This window comes from Phyllostomus discolor, chromosome 4 (genome assembly GCF_004126475.2).
Source record: "Phyllostomus discolor isolate MPI-MPIP mPhyDis1 chromosome 4, mPhyDis1.pri.v3, whole genome shotgun sequence".
Taxonomy (NCBI): domain Eukaryota; kingdom Metazoa; phylum Chordata; class Mammalia; order Chiroptera; family Phyllostomidae; genus Phyllostomus; species Phyllostomus discolor.
Genome location: NC_040906.2, coordinates 26,769,003 through 26,790,905, shown reverse-complemented (window position 1 = coordinate 26,790,905; position 21,903 = coordinate 26,769,003). Strand labels below are relative to the sequence as shown.

Sequence of the window (21,903 nt, the reverse complement as noted above, 5' to 3'; positions counted from 1 at the left end):
CCTGTGCCTGCCACGTAGGAGATGTTCAGTATTAGCTAAGCAAATGAAATGGGCTCATGGGAAAGCTTTAGTTAAGAGGATATAACTTTTATTGTGTTTTAAATATACCTTCATTCTATTTATATTTTCTCTCTAACCACATTAAATTAATAACAGGGTATTGACATGTGGAGGATTGTTAATCTTTTTTCTTTCATCTCTCAGCAAATTTTTTAGTACATCCCCCTTCTGTAATAAAATAAGTAGATTAGTTACAAACATAATGTCTGCCTTCCAAATAGTTTCTAATCCAGTTATAAACATAATCTTTGGAAAGTATACCTTCTGAAAGTTTCCCATTATGTCCCTTCATCATTAAAATAACTGAAAAGAAATTGTTTTTGATGTAAAGTACTGTGTACATTTTGACAAACTTGGTGTTTTTAATCTCTTTGCAGATTTTACAGATTTTACAGTCCCAGCCAGATGCAGCACATCAAATATCTCAACAAGTGGGTTGGCAAGACACTTTAGTTAGGCTTTTTTTAAAAGCAAATTTTGAAAATGGAAATACTCTTCATAAGCACAATAGGGCTGTTTTAATGAAAGACAATGATAAAAATATATCAGCTGAAGATATTAAGAGGAACTTTGATGAAAAGACAGATGATGAAAAAATGGACTCTTTTGCTTTAGCTGATGTGCATTCAGATCCCTGGAGTTTGGAGGATAGACACTCTCTAGATTCAAACACACCCTTATTTCAAGAAGATAGCTCTGTGGGAGAATTGTCTTTCAAACCAGAGAATCAGGAAGAATTCTGGCATAATCCTTCACATTTAAGTTTAGATCTCAGTGGAATTGATTCATGTGAATTGAGTGATAGTGGAAGTCAAATGCCAGATAGCTTGCCTAGCACGCCATCCCCAGTAGAGTCTACTAAATCATTTTCTGTGCAACCCGACAAAGAAAGCAGCATCGCGAATGACATGGGCTTTAGTGATGACTTCTCTTTACCTGAAAGCCAAGAGGTAAAATACCTTATTTGTCCAAGTGCTGTTTTTATTTATATATGTCTATTGTATACTTCTAATTCTTAGAAATGTGTAATTGTTAACAATTTCATTTTATTTTAATTTCTAAGTCTCATGATCTAAGATATTAGAAGCCTGGGTCATTAAATTATGCATGTTTTGACAACAAAGCCAGTGTATTATTCATCCTTGTATCTCTCTAGCACCTACTACTAAAGTTCTAGGTTCACCTAGACACTTTTATGATAATATGTTAAAGGATTATAGTCAGTATATGTGATGGACATTATGTGCTTTAATTAACATCCCTTCCCTCCAATAATTTAATATTACTTTATATTTTTATAGAGATGTGAGGAGGAGATTCTTCAATTACTGACAAGTATTTTGAACTATGTAATGTGTAAAGGGCTAGAAAAGTCTGATGATGATACTTGGATTGAACGGGGACAAGTATTTGCAGCACTAACTAAATCAGGAACATCCAGTGAGCTACTCCGACCATCAGATGAAATAAAACTAATGTAAGTATTCGGTTGGTGACTTCCCCTCTTTCCTTGGAGTGGGCAGGAGCATAAAATATTTTATTGAACATGTATCCAGCATTCAGTGGATGTAGAGGAAAGGGGAAATTTTGTTTTCAGCTCCTTTTCTGTCACCATTCTTTTGGCATTTAGAGAGAAGTCCAAAAACTAGCTCCAGTATGAAGAGATTTAAAGCTTAAATTAATTTGAGTTTTAAGTCATTATATATTCCTTGTTTAAATTGTTTTCTGCAATATCTAAGCACTTGGTGCTTGTGTTCTATGGTCTTGTCCAAATTTGGTTGTTTCCATATTAAATGTTTTCATGAAAATTACTTCTGTAAAGCATTGAGTTCCCTGCTTATGATAGAACACTAACAGTAGCACCCTAGTGGAGAATTACTTCTTTATTTTCCAAAGAGCTTGGCGCACAATAAGGCATAATAAGGCTTTCTTTTCTAATTTTTCCAATTTCAGCTTTAAAGAAGCTTTTAAGTATTTCATGGAGACTTGAATGTGACTTATTTTCATGGCTTTTTAATAGTCAAGTCAACAGGTAACTTTTACTTTGCAGTTTAGTGTTAGGTGTATTAAAAATAGATACTCCAAAGATTAAAAAGTTGCTTCATTGTTATTAAATTCTTTCCAAGTGTTTTATGATGCCTGCCAGAGATGGTATATCTCTGGAGATATAGGCTTATTAAATAATAACTGGGTTTTTTTAATATCCTACTGTTTTTCTAAGTTTAAAAAGGTTTTAAGAGAACTTTATTTTACACTTAGTTTGCTGCAGAAGATGTTAGAATGGGCAGTTGCAGAAAATAGAGAAGCAAAAACTAATCCAGTAACTGCTGAAAATGCCTTCCGACTCATGCTGATCATACAGGACTTTCTGCAGTCAGAGGGACTAGCTAATTCAAACACGTGGACCGAGAAGGTGCAGTAATATGTCTTTGAAATCATTTCTTTGATAATTAAGGATTTATTTAAACAAATTTGCCCTGGCTGGTGTTACTCAGTGGATTGAATGCTGGCCTGTGAAGCAAAGTGTCACTAGTTCAGTTCCCAGTCAGGACACATGCCTGGGTTGTTGGCCAGGTCCCCAGTAGGGGGCATGTGAGAGGCAATCACACATTGATGTGTCTCTCTCTTTCTCCCTTCCTTCCCATCTAAAAATAAATTAAATCTTAAAAAAGAATCAAATTTTGTATCCCCTCTTTTCAGAGTATTAATATTTCATCAGATGCAATAAACCATGGATAAGATGTGATAGTCACAGATTTTATTAGCTTGTTACTAAGTCTTTTGGCTTTTACTAACTGTACATTGAACTAGGTTTGGAATGTTTATTCTTGGTATTAGTGTTGGGGAAAACTCATCATCAGTAGATTAAAGAACTGAATGTTTTTCTTTTTGACTTTTTCTTTTGCAATAGCTTTTAGAGGATATGATGCTGCTCTTCGATTCTCTATCAGTTTGGTATTCTGAAAGTCCAGTATGGGTAAAACTCTCTCAGATTCAAATCCAGTTGCTTCTAGGATTTATTGGAAAGGGTAATTTACAGGTTTGTCTTTTTTTTTTTTTTTACATTGTTTTCTATGCTTGCAAGCAGTATAGGAATTATTTGTGTGATAATTAAATGATAATATGTTTTCAGTATTTTAATTTTTTAATTAGTTCTAGTACTATTTATGACTTCATTCTAGATTCAGTTCTGTGAGATTAGAAAGAAGCTTGACAGTCAGCTAATTATTTATCTCAGTTTTTATTACTCAGTATAATTTAAAAATTCCCTTTAAAGTGTTCATACATAGCTTATAGTAGAAGGCATTAATGATATTTATATTTAGTGCAGCTAGGAGCTATCCTGCTTGCAATGACTATACATATACAGTTTAAGGCTTACACTTGAGGAAAATTATTTTTTAAATTGTTAATTTCAAAATCATATTCTACTAGTTTACTACTCTAGTAATCCAGTTTTACATTGTATTTATTTTTCATTCATCAAACACCTACTGAATATCTACCAAGTATTAGCTTGTGCTGTCTGTCCAAAATAAAGAAACAAAATATGGACCCAAGGAATATTTATTATTTGTATTTTAAATTAAAATTTTTAAAGGTTGATAAAGGTCCATATGAATGTTAAGTCTGTCATGTTTGTATTTACATTGGATGCTTGTGATTACCTAGGTTGGCTTAGTCATGACACGTATCCCATAACTCCTTACCTGACCCTTTTTCTTTTCTTTTGGTATTACGATTTGAAGTACTTGGAGTTAAGGAGGTCTGGGTAAAGATAGTTTCTGATATACATAAAATTGATATAGTATTGATAAGAACATGAGATTAAAATGTATAAAGTTGCTCTGTTTTAAAAAGGCCAGATTTTTCAATAGATATATTTTTCTAATCGTAAAAATAACACAGGCTCTTGTGGAAAATACACAAAAGCATAAAGAAGAAAAAATACGTAACTTATTTATCATCTCATGGCCTAAAACAACTACTTTAGTATTTTTTCTATGCATGTATTTTTCCACATGATTGAAATCATCAATATTTTGATAAATTTGTATTTTTTCTTAAAATTATATCAAACTCATTTCCCCACGTTACTAACTTTATAAAGATAGTTTTTTTCATGGTCATAAGAGTAGCACATATTCATTGTAAAAAACATGGAAATTGCAGAAAAGCTAAACCAGAAAATGGACATTGTGATATATGGATGGTGGAAGTTTGAGTGGTACATACAGCCTTTTAAATGCAGTTTGAAAATATATGAACTAAGAACTGTAAAAAGTTATTACACTCTTAGTTTAGTAATTCTGCTCTGAAACTGTACCCTAAGATAATAGTCTGAAATATCACCAGTCTTTGTACCCATAGATAGTCATTGTAGTATTCTTTTTTTCCTCTACCTAGAAGTAGAACAAAAATAGCTTTTTTGGCTTTTTCATTAATATTAACCTGATGACTGTTAAAGCAGTTGCAGCCAGCATGCTGGGTGGTTATTTACTTTAGGTATTGGACTCCATTTTGTTCCACTCATAGTCACTCTGTTTTTCTCCCTGATGAAATTTCACCAAATAAAATGTCTGTTTAAATTGTTCAACATTAATTATTCAATGTCTTTCCCAAAGTAGGGCTCTATAAATACGTGTTAAATAAATGAGTACAGGTAAATATACTTTGCCTCCTTGCAAAAACCAAATTTTTTTTTAAAACAACAAATTTAAAAACAAAAAAAAGCCAGAACTGCCAGAAAATCTAATTGTATGGAAGTCCTATAACCAAGGAATTAAAGAAACATTCATTCAGACCTGTAGGAAGGGCAGAGATGGGTTGCTGGGGTGGAGAGAACTCGTGGCAAGGTGACAGCTGGAGGACCTCGCTGGGCAAGGCAGCTGCTGGCGGACTGGGCAGTCCCACATTTGCGTGAGGATAAACCAGGAAGAACACCTGGGGAGTGAGACAGACAGTGCAAACCAGGGTTCCAGCTTGGGGAAATAAAGCCTCAAAACCTCTGACTGTAAAAACCTGTGAGGGTTGTGGCATTGGGCAGTGGCCAGAGAAACTCACAACCTCACAGGAGAGTTCATTGGAGAGATCCTCAGGGTCCTAGAACATATACAAACCCACCCACCTGGGAATCAGCACCAGAAGGGCCCAATTTGCTTATGGGTAGCTGGGGAGGTGACTGAAAGCTGGCTGAGAGCTGAGCAAGTGGCATTATTCCTTCTCGGACCCCTTCCCACATACAGTGCCACAATGCAGTGACATGGTTGCCCCTCCCTGGTGAATACCTAAGGCTCTGCTCCTTACTATGTATTAGTTGTACCCAGACAAAGAAATAAGGGCCAAATGAAAGAACAGATCAAAGCTCTAAAAATAAAACTAAGCAACAAAGAGATAGCCAACTATCAGATGCAGAGTTCAAAACACTGGTAATCAGGATGCTCACAGAATTGGTTGAGTATGGTTGCAAAATAGAGGAAGAAGTGAAGGCTCTGCAAAGTGAAGTAAAGGAAAATGTACAGGGAACCAACAGTGAAGGGAAGGAAACCAGGACTCAAATCAACAGTTTGGACCAAAAGGAAGAAATAAACATCCAACCAGTACAGAAATAAGAAACAATTTAAAAAACTGAGGAGAGGCTTAGGAACCTACGGGACAACTTTAAACATTCCAACATCCGAATCATAGGGGTGCCAGAAGGAGAAGAGGAGGAGCAAGAAATTGAAAACTTACTTGAAAAAATAATGAAGGAGAACTACCCTAATTTGGCAAAGGAAATAGACTTCCAGGAAGTCCAGGAAGCTCAGGGAGTCCCAAAGAAGTTGGACCTAAAGAGGAACACACCAAGGCACATCATAATTTAATTGCTCAAGGTTAAAGATAAGGAGAGACTCTTAAAAGCCTTGAGAGAAAAGGAGACAGTTACCTATAAAGAAGTTCCCTTTAGACTATAAGCTGTTTTCTCAAAAGAAACCTTGCAGGCAAGAAGGGGCTAGAAAGTATTCAAAGTGATGAAAGGCAAGGACCTACATGTAACATTATCCAAGCAGATAAAGTGCTTCCCAGATAAGTTCAAGTTAAAGGATTTCATCCATCACTAAGCCCTTATTATATGAGGTGTTAAAGGGACTTATCTAAGAAAAAGAAGATAAAAAATATGAGCAGTAAAATAACAAACTCACAACTATCAACAACTGAACCTAAAAAAAAAAAAGAAAAAAAAATCTAAGCAAACAACTAGAACAGGAACAGAATCACAGAAATAGAGATCACATGGAGGGTTATCAGCAGGGAGGCTCAGGAGGGAGAATGGGGGAAAAGGTACAGGGAATAAGCACAAATGGTAGGTACAAAATACATGGGGAGGGTAAGAATAGTATGGGTATTGGAGAAGCCAAAGAACTTACCTGTATGACCCAAGGACATGAACTAAGGTCGGGGAATGCTGGTGGGCAGGGTAGTACAGGACAGAGGGGAATAAAAGGGAGAAAACAATGGGACAACTGTAATAGCATAATCAATAAAATATATTAAGAAAATGAGTGCAGTGCCTACAGATAAGACTGGTCCTATCTATCAGAAGTCAGTGATTTAAATCATTTTCCATTAACCAGTTAATTTCATTCTTTCAGAAATGAAAGATTATGTCTCTGAGGTTGTGCATGTTAAAGGCTAGGAAACGAATCTCTTCCCTTAAAGGAGTTTTGATAGAACTGCCTGCAAAATGAATGTAGCTAGCAAACTTCTTTTGCATGACCCATACATATTAGCTAGTTACCAGCAGTTAAGTATTAGTAAATTTTACATAAACACCAAGATTTCCAGCTTGTCTCTAAAGTGAGACTGAGTGGTTCTTCAGAAGTGCTGCATCTATTTAGATGCAGTATATGGTCTTTAATTTGTCTGGGTCTCTACTCTGCCAGTTGTCTTAGTTCAGCCATGGTGGAGGAGCTTTTTCTAAATCTTTGTAGGGCATTTCGCATAGTAATTAAATAAGAAATAGGGAAGTAGGGCATCAGTATTTTTTGTACTTTCTCAGGTGACCTTAAGGCAGTACTCTTTATGATGAGATTACATGTATGTAGTGCATGTTTATATTCAAAATTAAGGCAATGGTCAACTAAATTATTTTGTACTTATTCAAAGTTTCATACTTTTAAATAAATATATAAACTTACATTTATTAACCATAATATTAAGTTAAAAGCAAAGCACTGAATAGTCTTTTTATACAAGCTGTATTTTAAAAAACACATAGCATAAAATCCTAGAATATTATTAGCACTGGCATTTTCTGGTTGATGGAAAAATGTGTGACTTTCCCCCTTACATTTGTTGGCCTCTATTAGAGTTAATCTGCTGAAGTCAGATCCAAAGATTAAAATGAAGAGGTTTAGAGAAAACCTGAGGAGGATAGAGAAGCTTCACTAGTAGAAGTTAAAGTAAAAAGTAGAAAAGTGTTTTGAGCTTTCTTAGAGATTGTTTCCTCCAGTGCTGTTTGCTTCTTTTCAGCCTGCTTGGACACAAATGCATTCTGGAAGTGATGTCAAGTTTTAATACTTTCTGAGTTTTTTCTTGCTTTTTAAAATTTTAAAAGTAGTAAGATTCAAAATTGGGATTTAGGATTAAGGGAGAAGGAGACACTTTATATCATTTGTCCTGATACGGTTTTAAGTCTTAGGTCTTAATTGTAGATAAAAGGAGTCCCCTTTGTGACCTCATTTACCTTTCTATTTTGAGGTTTAAGATCAAAGTTTAATAGTAATATAGAGTATTCCTTTGCATGGATTTGTACCTGGTATATGTATTTTCCTTGGGAACTTCAAGGATAATTAGATTTCTGATCAAGGACTTGGTCTCCTGTGTACATGTTCTTTATGTATCAGAATGCTTTGATTCTAGGTAACAGAAGCATCAAGTTCAACTGACTTCTTAAGACTCATTGGCTCATATAATTGAAAATTTTATAGGTAAGATGAGTTTAAGGCATGATGCAAGCAAGGCCCCAGTTCCATTTATTTGCTGTTCTTGCAGCACTGCTCTCCAACCTGTGTCAAGTTGTCTTAAACTTGGCTGCTCTTATTGTCACAAAATGACTGCCAACAGCTATAGGGGCTACATGCTGCCTTATTCATATCCAGAGAAGGAGAGTCCTCCTTCCTGCAGTCACTGTTGGTAAGACAGTTCTTCATGGATCTCTGCATATCTTATGAATAGAGGTGCTGGATGCTTTGTGTGGTCTTTCTGAGGGTGCATGTATAGTGCACAACTTTGGAAGACACAGATCATGTTTTCCTTCCAGAGCAAAAGGCAGGTTTGTTTACTCTCCAGCATAGTAAAGATACTGCCTTCCTCCCAGGCAAAGTGTAGGCACACTTATTGCCCAGTATAAAAGATTTGGGTTCCCTGTGCTCAGGGTTCCTCTCCTATAATGCAACCACTGTGTGTGCAGGCATCATCTAGTCCTGTTTATCTCTCACCATGGGAATTGCAGTATGGGGACCATCGGAAAGACTGATATTCTGGCTATTGCTAATACTGTAGATCTTTGTTTCCAACCCAGGATTCTAATGTCTTCTGCCAGTATCTCTGAAACTGTGGTAGGCTAACTTTTTAGCTTGCAGGCGAGATGAATTCTGAGACCCTTCTCATTCCTTAACAGTTATTATGTAAAAGTTCTGAATTTGCACTGATAAGGCTATCCCTGAATGAATCTTTGTGACAGACAATGATGTCAATTGAATGAACTAATCACTGTAGCTAGGGGTTGGATATTCTGTTTGGATTTTGACCTTTAGGACCTAGTGTTAGACTTAGAGATGGCATCATCACTCTATCCTTGCAGACTTTAAGAGGAGTAGAATGGATGTTGGGTGATTAATTGTGTACCACAACCTTACTGTATATTCCAAATTAAACGTGGTACATTTATAATTTCTTAAACTTCAAGCAGAGTAAAAAAAAAAACTTTTGCTATTCCTAAGCATCTACTTATTTTGCTCTTTCTCACCTATTTTCCCCCAGGTTTGTGCAATGGCATCGGCTAAGCTAAACACACTTCTGCAAACCAAAGTGATTGAAAATCAGGAAGAAGCGTGTTATATTTTAGGGAAGCTAGAACATGTTCTAAGTCAGTCCATCAAGGAACAGACGGAAATCTACTCGTTTCTGATTCCCCTTGTCCGTACCCTGGTTTCCAAAATTTATGAACTTCTCTTCATGAACTTGCACCTGCCTTCTTTACCTTTTACCAATGGTAGTTCCTCATTTTTTGAAGATTTTCAAGAATACTGCAGTTCAAATGAATGGCAAGTTTACATTGAAAAATATGTAAGTTTTAATTTTTTGAGTGAGATTTTTCTACTGTTATTTTATAGAAGTATATATTAAGTTTTGTATATGTATTTTTATAAGATTATACCTTATATGAAGCAGTATGAAACCCATACATTTTATGATGATCATGAGAACATGGCACTTTATTGGAAGAATTGTTATGAAGCCTTAATGGTGAATATGCATAAAAGAGACCGGGAAGGAGGAGAAAGCAAACTCAAGTTCCAGGTAAAAATTGTTAAGTGCTTTAGGTATCTAGTTTTCTTATGTTGATTTCAAGCATTTAATATTCAAGTGAGAGTAATAACAAGTCTGAACTTTGAAAACAAACAGTATTTCTGACTGAAAATATTCAGGATTGAAAGAAAAGCTTTGATTAATAAAAATTAAAAGTTTATCAAAATGTTCTATATATTCTGATTATGTGAAAAGCCTATTAAGCTGATAGGTTTCTCTAAAGAGTCTGGGTGTAAATAAGTGCTTAGAAGGAAATATATAGCATGAAATATTTATATTAGGAAAGAAAAAGGCCTCAAATCAATAATTTGTTTCACCTGAATAAACTAGAAAAAAGAAAGTAATCTAACTTAGTTTCTAAATCAGCGAAACTGGAAGCAGAAAAACAATAGAGAAAAATCAGTGAAACCAAAATCTAGTTATTCAGAATATCAGTAAAACTGGTAAGTTTCTAGCTAGATTGACAAAGCAAAAAAACAAAAGTAAAAAATTAGTAGTACCTGGAATGAAAGGGGAAGTAATACCACTGACTTCACAAATGTCAACATAGTAATAAAAGACTACAACAAACCAATCTATGAAATGACATAAATAAAATGAATCAATTTCTTGACAAATACAAATTTTCAAAACTAATTCAATAATAAGTACATAACCTGTATAGTTCTCTGTCTGTTAAAGAAATTGAATTTAATGTAATAAAAACCTTCCAAAAGGGCAAATTTCAGATGCAGGTTGTTTCACTGGCAAATTTTATCAAACATTTAATAGAGAAATTACACCAAGTTCTCACTATTTCTCCAAAAAATAGAAAAGTGAGATCACTTTTGAATTTATTATATGAGGGCAATACTACCTTCATGTTTAAATCATGCAAAATAATACAAGAAAACCACAGACCAAGATCCCTCAGGAACATAGGTGCAAACCAAATCTAGCAATATATGAAAAAATAATATATCACAGCCAGGTAGAGTTTATCTTGGGAACGCAAGGCTGATTCAACACTCGATAATATATATAATGGGCCACATTAGTAAACTTATCAATTAAAAAATAATGACCATATTAATAGAGAAAAATATTTGACAAAATTCAACATCCATTTATGATCAATGCTCTCAGCAAACCAGAAATAGAAGTGAATCTCTACAAAAATCCTACAGTGAACTTGGTATTTAAAGGTATAAAACAGTGCTTTCCTGTAGAATAGTGAAGGTAGAGAACTAGGCAGGAATGTCTGCTCTCACCAATCCCAGTTACTATTGTTCTGTAAGTCCTAGCAACTGCAATAAGAACAGAAAAAGAAATAAAAGACATTTACATTAGGAAGGAAAAAATAAAATTATTTGCAGACAACATGATTTAGAAATTTCTAAGGAATCTTACCAAAAATTTCCTATTGAATTTAGCAAGATTGCAGTACTCAAGATCAGTACACAAAATTTAATCATATTACTGCATGTTAAGCAATAAAAAATTGGAAACTGAAATTTTAAAAAATACTATTTAGAGTATCTTAAAAAATGAAATACTTAGACATCAATTTAACAAGATATGTCCTTAATTGGTATGCTAAAAACTATAAAATACTGATGAAACAGACCAAAAGTCTTTGTTGGTTAGTTATTAAAATAAATAAATAAATAAATGCACTATGGCTAGAATCATATTGTGCTTCATTAAAGAAAATGATTCTGGTAGAGTAAAAATCCTGTTGATTACCAGCTTCTTTCTTTCACTGTATGATTTTATTGGGTCATGTTTTTTTTAAGTTATGGCATTGAAATTTACCTGTAAAATATGATTCAATGGTATTATTTATTGCTTCTTTTTTAGGAATTTTTTGTAGAGCCATTTAATCGAAAAGCACGCCAAGAGAATTTGAGGTATAATAATATGCTTAAACAACTTAGCGGTCAACAGTTAGCCATTCTGAGACGCTGGAAGTCAATACAGGTCTATCTTACATGTGAAAGAGGACCTTGGGCTGAAAGGTATGAGTATGTCATTTATTAAATAACCTTTGCGCTTTAGTTCTAGTCTAGAACTTTTTAAGCCAATGGCTTCTCCAATCCAATTTATATGATTTTTAATTTTAAAAATGAGGGAGCCCTGGCCAGGTTGTTCAGTTGGTTAGAGCATCACCCTGATAGGGTAAAGCTGAGGGTTCGATTCCCAGTCAGAGCATGTAGAGCACATTCAAGAAACAACCAATGGATGCATAAATAAGTGGAACAACAAATAGATGTTTCTCTCTCTCTCTCTCAAATCAATAAATAAAAATTAAAAATGAAAGAATGGCCCTGGCTGGTGTAGCTCAGTGGATTGAGTGTGGGCTGCAAACCAAAGCGTCGCAGGTTTGATTCCCAGCCAGGGCACATGCCTGGGTTGCAGGCCACGGCCCCCAGCAACCACACATTGATGTTTCTCTCTCTCTCTCTTTCTCCCTCCCTTCCCTCTCTAAAAATAAATAAATAAAAATCTTTTTTTAAAAATAAATAAATAAATAAATAACAGAATGTAGGAGATTGGAGAAGGGTACATACACTTATTTCGTTAAAAAATGAATTATGAAGTTATATGTCCTTTCTATGGAATATGATGCATGCATTAGAATTAGGCTTACAGCTTTTAAAGCCCTAGAAAATGTTAATGCAGTCATTAAATTTTAAAAAGATTCAAAAGCTATGGGGTATCATCAAGGTATGTAAAATACAGAGATTAAGACCAAAAACAAACACACTCAACTGTTATCATTGATAACCTTTGGAAAACAAAAAAAATGGAGCAAAGAAATTGCTGTCAGCGATTGCGGTCACAAGTCACAACTCATTGGCTGCGTAATGAATATTAGAAAGTGTATGAATTTCAGAATCCAAGTTAAAATAGAGACTGAGTTTCTTACATATTTTGGATATTAATCACGTATTAGGTGTATCATTTGCAAATATCTTCTCTCCATTAAGTAGGTGGTCTTTTTGTTTTATTGGTTTCTTAAGCTTTCCAGAACTTTAGTTTGTGATAATACCATTTGTTTGTTTTTGCTTTTGTTTCCCTTGCCTGAGGAGATGCATCCAAAAAGATATTGCTAAGAGCAATGTCAACGAGGTTATTGCTTGTGATTTTTTCCAGGAGTTTTATGGTTTCAGCTCTTATATTTAAGTCTTTAATACATTTAGAATTTATTTTTGCATATAGTATAAGAAAGTGGTCCAGTTTCATTTTTTTTGCATGTATCTGCCCAGCTTTCCCAACACTACTTATTGAACAAACTGTCCCCATTGTATATTCTTGCCTCCTTTGTCCTAGGTTGACTGTATAAGTGAAAATTAACTTCTGGGCTCTTTATTCTATTCCCTTGATCCATATATCTTTTTACATCAGTACTATACTGTTTGTTATTGTAGTTTTATAATATAGTTTGAAATCAAGGAGAGTGAAAATTAGGGCAAATTTCTTTCACTATTTGTGGTATTGTGGTTTCATATAAATTTTAGGATTTGTTCTGATTCTGAGAAGAATGCCATTGTTTTTTTTTGTTTGTTTTTTTGTTTGTTTATTTTTTTAAGAGAGAAGGGAAGGAAGGGAGAAAGAGAGAGAGAGAAACATCAGTGTATAGTTGCCTCTCATATGCCCCCATCTGGGGATCTTGCCCGCGACCAGGCCTATGTCCAGGCTGGCAATCGAAGTGGCAGCTCTTTGGTTTGTAGGCCAGCACTCAATCCACTGAACCATACCAGCCATGGCTGGTATTTAATAGGGATTACATTGAATTTGTATATTGTTTTAAATACGCAGTATTTAAAATACATAAGGAATTCATACAGTTTAACACCAAAAACCCCAGATACTCCAATTAAAAAATGGGCAGAGGACCTGAATAGACATTTATCCAAAGAGGGCATACAGATGGTTAACAGACATATGAAAAGATGCTCCGTATCACTAATGATCTGGAGACGTGCAAATTAAAACCACAATGAGATATGATCTTACACTTGTTGAAGTGGTTCTCATCAATAAATGAAATATAGCAAGTACCAATGAGGATGTGGAGAAAAGGGAAGTGTTGTATACTGTTGGTGGGTTGTAAATTAATACAGCCACAGTGGAAAATGGTAGGATATTCCTCAAAAACATTAAAAATAGAGCTGCTGTGCAGTCCAGCAGTTCTACTTTAGGAATTTATAAAAAACAAAACAAAACCCAAAACATTGATTTGAAAAGATTGCGTGCACCTGTATGTTCATTGCAGTATTATTGGTATTGTAATACGGAAAATATGGAAGCAAACTAGATGTTCATCAATAGATGAATGGATAAAGAAGATGTGGTATATATATGTAATGGAATATTATTCAGCAATAAAAGAATGAAATCTTGCCAATTGCAACAGTGTGGATGAACCTAGAGGGTATTATGCTAAATGAAATAAGTCATATAAAGAATGACAAATACTGTGATTTTACTTACGGGAATCTAAAACGAGCAGAACAAATTAATAAAATAAAATAGAAACAGGTACATAGACATAGAGGAGAAGCTGACGATTGCCAGAGGGGACATGGGCTGGGGAATGGGAATGAAAATGATGGAAGGACAAAAAAATTAAAAACGTAAAATTTAAGAAGAAAGGAAATTACTGTTTTGCACAGTGAAACACAAAGGAATTTCTCACAGATGGATCAGGTGAATGACAAGATCTTATTTGTTTGCAGAATAAGGGAAGTGCTTCCTTTTTTTATCACGCTTAAGTTTTCCTTTAAAAAGACTCATTTACTACACATTCTGAGAATCCATTAGAGAACAGGCAGCACTATGGCACTATAACCATGGTAGAGATAAGGTTATAGATGTAGCCTGGGTTGGGTGTTAGGATTTTATTTGCGTATCATTCATGAGGTATTTTTAGGCACCCCTGGCTATTCTCAGAGCTAGTTCACATCTATGCCTCTGGCCCTGTTTTTTTTGGAAGGGACAGTGAGGAGGTGTGTGAATTATAATTTGCAACTTTTGTTGAGTCTTCTGGAAAGCTGAGTTCAGGTACTACTAAGGGGAATGACAATTCTATCTCACAACAGGCCTTGGATTATTTGTGGATTGTGGGGAGTTTCCCTGAGGATGCCAGCTACAGGAAACCCTGTTATTTTTGTCTCTCTAGCACCATTTCCTTCTCCTGGTACTAAAGCCCTTCCTTTTTGTGAGGAACCTGCTTTGATATGGCCCCTCCCAATTCACCTTATCGCAAAGGTGCCAGAGGCGCAAGTCTACCCATTACTCTTCCCTGAGACTTTACTGCTGGTGCTGTCACGGAAAGTAGTGTCTTTTGGGATCACTAAGCTAACAGAATGTTAGTCCTGGGTTGTGGCTGGCCATCTTATCCCTGGTGGCATTACTGAAGCTTCTGGATCCATCTAGACCAAATACACTCCTAGACTTGCAAGTTATGAGAGCTTGTATATGTCTGATGTGCTTATAAGCAATTTGAGTTTTGTTTCCTTACAACCAAAAATGTAAAATTGACCATTATACTAGAGTATGTGAAAGAGCAGTTTCAGATAAAATATTGAGTGGAATTTCCCCAGCACAGAATTTATTGGAGCTGTCCTCTGGTCCTGGTGCTGAAGAAGAAAACGTGTGGGCTGCATATGAGCTCTAACATAAGAAAATGAAGGTCCCTGTGGCAGCAGCCACTGGGATCTCCAGCTGCCATGAGAAGCCTATCAGCTGGCTGTGTGGTTTCAGCAGAATAAAGAACCAGGCCAACTCATTGACAGATGCTAGCAGCATGGAGTAAGTTTGTTAGTAAAGTGGAGCCCAGGGCAAAAGACTTGCAGTAAGAAGTCCACAGTTAGCATCAATCTGAAAGGAGAAATCCAGGCGTACTATCTGCAGATGACAGTTCTTGTCCCTGAGAAAGAAGACTGAGAAAAGTAGGACCCCAGTGTTAGAGCAAATGAGCTTCTGAAGTCAGAGCCCCTGGGTTCAAGTCCCACTCTGACGTTTGTAAACTGCATGACCTTATGGAAGTAGCCATTTTGAGCCTCCGTTCTGTCACGTACAAATTGGGGATATTGATTAAAATGATAATTAAGACACATACCTGAATTGATTTTTACCTCTACCATTAGAGTTCTTTGTTTTCTGAATTGTGTGTGGGTTGTGTATAGGTTGTATCTTCCAAACTCTGCTCCTTAAGAGCAAAGATTGTTGTACTCTTTATCCCTCCTCAAAAACAAAAATATATATATAAATTAATTTTATTTATTTGATTGTATTTTGTAAATTATAGCTCTGATATTTTTTGAGCTTTATATGTATATACTTTTGACCATGGATTTATTTCCTTTTACCCTGTGATAGTTTGTCTTGAATCAGTTTACTTCTGTCTTCCTGACACTGCCTCTTTCATCTAGAGTTCGTGATGCTTTGTGCTTGAATATTTTACATTTTTTTACTTGACAAAGTAATGTCACAAAATATTGTACTACATAATATATGTATATATTTTATAGCCTTTTTTATTGTGGTAACATACAATATCAAATTTTAATTATTAAAAATGTACACTGTAGTGACATTAAGTATACTTATCATGTTGTATATTCATCACCACTGTCCAGCTTTAGAATATTTTCATCACATCAAAAAGAAACCCTGGACCCTTTAAGCAGTCACTGCCTATTATCCCTTCCCCCAACCCCAGGCAACCATCTATCTGCTTTCTGACCATGAATTTGCCTGTTCTGAATATTTTACATGAATGAAATCATATAATATGTGGCCTTTTGTGTCTGGATTCTTTCACTTAGCATAATGTTTTCATTATATTGTAGTTTGTATCAGTACCTCTCTTTTTTATAGCCAAATAATATTCCATTGTATGGTATACTATATTTTGTCTATTCATCAGTTAATGGGTTGTGTTCCTTGTGAACAACAGGACATTTGTGAACAAGTGTTTGTTTCAATGCCTATTTTTGATCCTGTTGGGTTTATACCTATGAGCAGATTTGTTGGGTCATATGATCACTCTATGATTAACTTACTGAGGAATTGCCACGCTTTTTTTCACAGCAGCTGCACCATTTTGCATTTCCATTAGCAATACTTGAGGATTCCAATTCTCTACCACTTTACTAGTACTTGTCATTTTCTGATTTTTTAATTATGACCATCCTGGTCGATGTGAAGTGATATCTCTTGATGTTGTTACATTCACCTAGTGACTAATGACACTGAGCATCTTTTTGTGTACTTGTTGGCCAGTTGTGTCTTCTTTGGAGAAATCTGTGTTCAAGTCCTTTGCCTATTTTTATATTGGATTGTTTGACCTTTTGTGCTTGAGTTGTAAGAGTTCTCTTTATATTCTTAATGATAGACCCTCATTCGATGCATTATTTGTAAATATTACATAGGCTGTCTTTTCACTTTCTTGATAGCGGCCTTTAGTGCACAAAAGTATTGAATTTTGGAGTCTAGTATGTCTATTTCTTTCATTTGTTGCTTGTGTTTTTGATGTCATATCTTAGAATGCATTTCCAACTCTAAGGTCTTAAAGATTTATCCCATCTTTTTTTCTAGGAGTTTTAACTCTTAGACCTTTGATTCATTTGCCATTATGTTATCTTTATTTATAATAAAATTACTTTATTTTGAAAACTGTATTTGGAATAAACTTGTATAGCTAGTTAAAAACTTCCATATAACAGTGAAAGAGTTAGAAGATGTCAAATTATACATCTGAAGATTTATGTTCAGATCTTATTTCTGCTACCTATAAACCACATGGCCTTTTAGGAAAAAAAAAATTAGCCTGTTTTAGAGACCTCATGTATAAACTGTAGCTGTGCATATTCGCATTGGTTTTGTCTCAGAATTGTTTTTGAGTCAAGTGAGTTAAAGAATGTGAATTTTTATAAAATGATTTTAAATACATGTAAAATACCTGACACGTTCTTATTCTGTGTCAGTCTTTGCAACTTTAAGCTAAATAATTGTATTTTTTTACTTGTGAATATTTATAGGAAACAAAATCCAATTCACTGGAAGCTAGCTAATGTAGAAAATTATTCCCGTATGAGACTTAAGTTGGTACCAAATTATAACTTCAAAACCCATGAGGAAGCTAGTGCTTTGAGAGATAATCTAGGTGAGTTCTAATGGCTATGTATTTGTGGAATATAATAAGGGTGTTGATGGGGTTGGTTGTTGTTTTTATTGTTTCAAAATTATTTATTCATGAGGGAAGGGTGACATTTTAGAATTGATATTTAAATTTTTGTATATGTTAAATGTTGTAAACCTACTTTGGCTTTCTGTTTCAATTAATTGTAATTTTTCAAACAACATAATTTAAAATCATAAAATTATGCTATCATTTGTGTGAAATGTGTTGTGTCTAATATTCATTATGGTACAGTGAAACAATAGTTCTTTCCCCTTAGTTCTGCTTACCAAGACTGAGACTGAGGTTCAATATATCTACAATTCTTAGTAACTCTAGGCCTTTCTTTTACAGTGTGTTCTTACAGAATTCAAGATACTTAGTATCTTCGGGGGGGACAATGTCTTTTTTATAGGAGAAAGTGCTTTAAAATACATAGCCTAGCAGTGATTCAAAGCAGATTTGAAAGAATTTCTACAATTCTTTAGGAAGCCATTGTTTTCTAGCCATCTGACCTGGTGTTTCTCCCTTTTATGAAGAGAGGTCTGTAAAAACCTCAAAATATTGATTGTTAAAGAGTGATTGGCTAGTTAGTTATGTGTACACTAAATTGAAGTTACAATACATAGCCACCTGTGTTCCAATGGACATTGTGTTCTCTTAGGTTTAGTGACTTAAGTTACAGGTGAAATTAGTACTAGCTTTTAATTTTTTAAAAGTTGCACTAATATGTTGGTCAGTAGAATTGATGCCATAAAATGAAGAGAGCTAAGTACCTTCTTTATCATGTAACACGTTATCAAGTAATTAACAGTCAGAAATTACAAAAGAGGTATAATATGATTTTTTTACTTTGCATTTAATAAATATTTTGTTTTTAAACAGGTGTCCAACACTCACAGCCTTCCAGTGATTCATTGCTTTTGGAAGTAGTGAAACAAGTAAAAGTGAGTGATATGGAAGAAGATAAGTTAGACCTTTCTGAAGAGGAAATAACGGCCAGAGTAAATATGTATGTATATGTACCTGAAAGAATTTAAAATTATTTTGTTCTGACATATAGGATTGTCAATTTGAGGAAGACACTTGCTTGAAATTTTAATGCATTTCCAGGGTCTAACAGTTAATTCTGTATCAGCTATTAGGAGTGTATCAGTGTTAACTGAGATCATTGAGGAAGGCTTCTTAGAACTGGCATGACTTGAAGCTGGACCTTGAATTTAGAAAGTATTTGATTTGAATGATAATAAGACCATAACATCACATTTATGATGTATAGATAAGGCTATGTTTAGATGGAAGGTGCAGCATAAAATGCAACTCTTAACCAAAAAGTAGAAATTATAAAGATAAAAGCAGAAATTCGTGAAAAAGAAAAACAAGCAAAAAAAGAAATCTAAAGCTAGTTATAAAAAAAAAAAAAACAGATAACAAAACAATAAACCTCTAGCCAGACAGGTTAGTAGAGAAAGAAAAACAATATAAATTACCAGTAGCAGGAATGAAAGAGAAGATAATGCTACAAATATTAAAATTATTAAAAAGAAATACTAATAATAACTTTATGCCAATACATTTGAGATCTTATATGAAATGGATAAATTCTTAAAAGATACAAATGAGCAAACCTCACTCAGGAAGAAATCTATAATTTGAGTAGCCTTAGATATGTGAGGTCTATCCAGAAAGTATCTGACCATGTAATATGGAAAATATAGACATTTATTGAAGAAGATAGATACAAGATACAAAAGACATTGTATGTAGGATAATAACGCCTCAGCTCCCTTCAAAGTAGACACTTTGGGACCTCACACAATTCTCCCAAACTCTATCAGCTGCCTTGTATTTTTTTGAATCTCATCAATGGTCTGAAATCTCTTCTCTTTCAAAGGTGATTTCAGTTTTGGGAAAAGCCAGAAGTCACAGGGTGAAATTGAAATCTGGGCTGTAGGGGGACTGAGTCACCTGGGTGATCTGATTGATGTTTCACGAAAAAACTTCACCTGAGACGTGATGCATGAGCCCTCCTGTTGCCGTGATGAAGCTGCCAATTACCAGTTGCCTATAGCTGCAGTCTTCAGAATCATCTGAATAGTTTCCATGGAGGAATATGCAAGCTTAATGCAAAATTTGATGCAGATTTGTTGCTCTACTTGCTCATTTTGAATGTGTTGGCCACACAATACACATGCTCACTCGATGGCATCTACTGCCCCCACTGACTAGTACAGTAAAGTAGTCATTGTTCACACATGCACATTCCAGTCCACTCTCCTTGGCTGCCAAGGAGGTTACATCGATGTCTTGTAAACTGTTCTTGTTATATTAACAATGGCTGGACTTTTTCTGGACAGACCTTGTATGTCTAATTTTGGCTTTGTAGTTTAAAAACTTCCTCTGAGCAAATATATTTTCATTTCTTCATCTCTCCTTTATGCTAATATCATAAACGTTAGAACTTTATATATTCTAAGCCCAACAGTACAGTTTTATAGTTACTGTTATACATAATTATCTTTAAATCAGTTAAGAGAAGAAAAAACTAAATAACTATATGTTTTTTTCCATTTGCCTACATAATTACCATACTTCTATGCTTTATTTCTTAGTATACATTCACATTGTCATCTGGTGTCATTTCTTTTCAGCCTGAAGGACTTCATTTAGTATTTCTCGTAAGGAAGCTCTGATAGCCACAGATTCTCTCAGTCTGTGTTATCTGTGAAGGTCTTTATTTTGCCTTCATTTTTGGCTACTTTTAAAAAAATTGAAATAGAGTTTTTGAAAACTGAGAGTCACATAACAAAATTTACTATTTTAACTGTTTTAAATTGTAGTAACACTTCGACTGTTAACACTCTTAGGTCCCTTATTTCTCCATTTCATCATAGTAAATATTGGAATTTCACTGTTTAAGAAAACACTCATAATTTTTAATTTTTTAAAGTTTATCTTAAAGATTGTAATATAAGATTCCTCATGAAAATCCATTGGGAACAAAATTAGACTTAGCCACTGCTCTCCTAGAAATGAGACAGATGTGAAATATCTAGGACCAGCCAGCAGGTAGCTTGCAGGGTATACTTGAATATTATTCTGTGAATGGTGGAAGTCTCCATTTCTATGCTTGGCAGTAAAAGTCACTTCCCCAGTTACACCCTTCGATAAATATAAATTATATCAATCATCCAAATCAAGATGACTTCACCTTAAATAAGGTATGGGATGAGCAGTGCACAGTACTGTCTCCTTTCTTGTTGGGGGCCACTGTGCTGATGATGCTCTATGATGCAGAGTTGGATTTGCTCTTGAAAAGTCTCATTTTACAGTTTAAGAATCAATCGTAATTAGTACTTGTAATAATAATTTTTGAAACCACTAATAATGCAATCCTTCATTTACAAATTCATATATTCCCTGGATCAGTTCATGTCTCCTAAATGTAACTAAATGACATGACCAGTATTGCTGCATGTTTGAAAGGACTTCTGCCAGTATTATTAAAGATTCGCTATATTTTGTTTTTTGAAACTGAGTTGTTGGGTATTAAGAATATTTGGTCAATATTTAAGTAATTTAATGTGCAGTGGACTATGCTTTTTATATAATTTAAATGCTCTTGGATATTAATTTTATAGACATGAGATTTATATTTGAATATGATACTGTTTTCCATTTACACAAAATACATTGTTAGGTGTTTGATTGGTATTTGTTTTTACAGTGATGAGAAGAAAGAACAGGATCAAAAAGAAAAATTGGTGTTGTCAGTAGACTGTGAACTTGTTACAATAATTGACATAATTCCTGGCAGATTAGAAATCACTACTCAACACATTTACTTCTATGATGGCAGCATTGAAAAAGAAGATGGTGAGGAGTTCTGGGGGAATAATTTCTGTTGTTCAATAGTTGAGTATCCAGTTTATCAATCATTAATATGAAAAAAACAGTAAGATAGGCCTGTGGAATTATAATGTGTCATATAAAAGGAGAAATGGAAAGTCAGTGTGGGATTAAATTTATATTCAACAATGTATTGAAGGAATGCTTTTTTTATTATCAGTGTTTTCAAAGATTTGGTTGAGGGGATTGCT

At 34.5% G+C, this 21,903-nt stretch overlaps 1 protein-coding gene across 2 annotated transcripts in view; it reads left to right on the top strand.

Moving 5' to 3' along the window:
• Window positions 1–21,903, top strand: part of NBEAL1 (neurobeachin like 1) — a 160,620-nt gene that overhangs the window by 88,128 nt on the left and 50,589 nt on the right. For both annotated transcript variants that reach the window (XM_036023040.1, XM_036023039.1), the window contains 10 exons: window positions 438–1,010; window positions 1,362–1,537; window positions 2,320–2,473; window positions 2,972–3,100; window positions 9,085–9,390; window positions 9,475–9,624; window positions 11,473–11,630; window positions 17,664–17,788; window positions 18,689–18,815; window positions 21,531–21,679. In XM_036023040.1, the coding sequence (XP_035878933.1) occupies window positions 438–1,010; window positions 1,362–1,537; window positions 2,320–2,473; window positions 2,972–3,100; window positions 9,085–9,390; window positions 9,475–9,624; window positions 11,473–11,630; window positions 17,664–17,788; window positions 18,689–18,815; window positions 21,531–21,679 (2,047 nt within the window). The remainder of the gene's footprint in view (window positions 1–437; window positions 1,011–1,361; window positions 1,538–2,319; window positions 2,474–2,971; window positions 3,101–9,084; window positions 9,391–9,474; window positions 9,625–11,472; window positions 11,631–17,663; window positions 17,789–18,688; window positions 18,816–21,530; window positions 21,680–21,903) is intronic.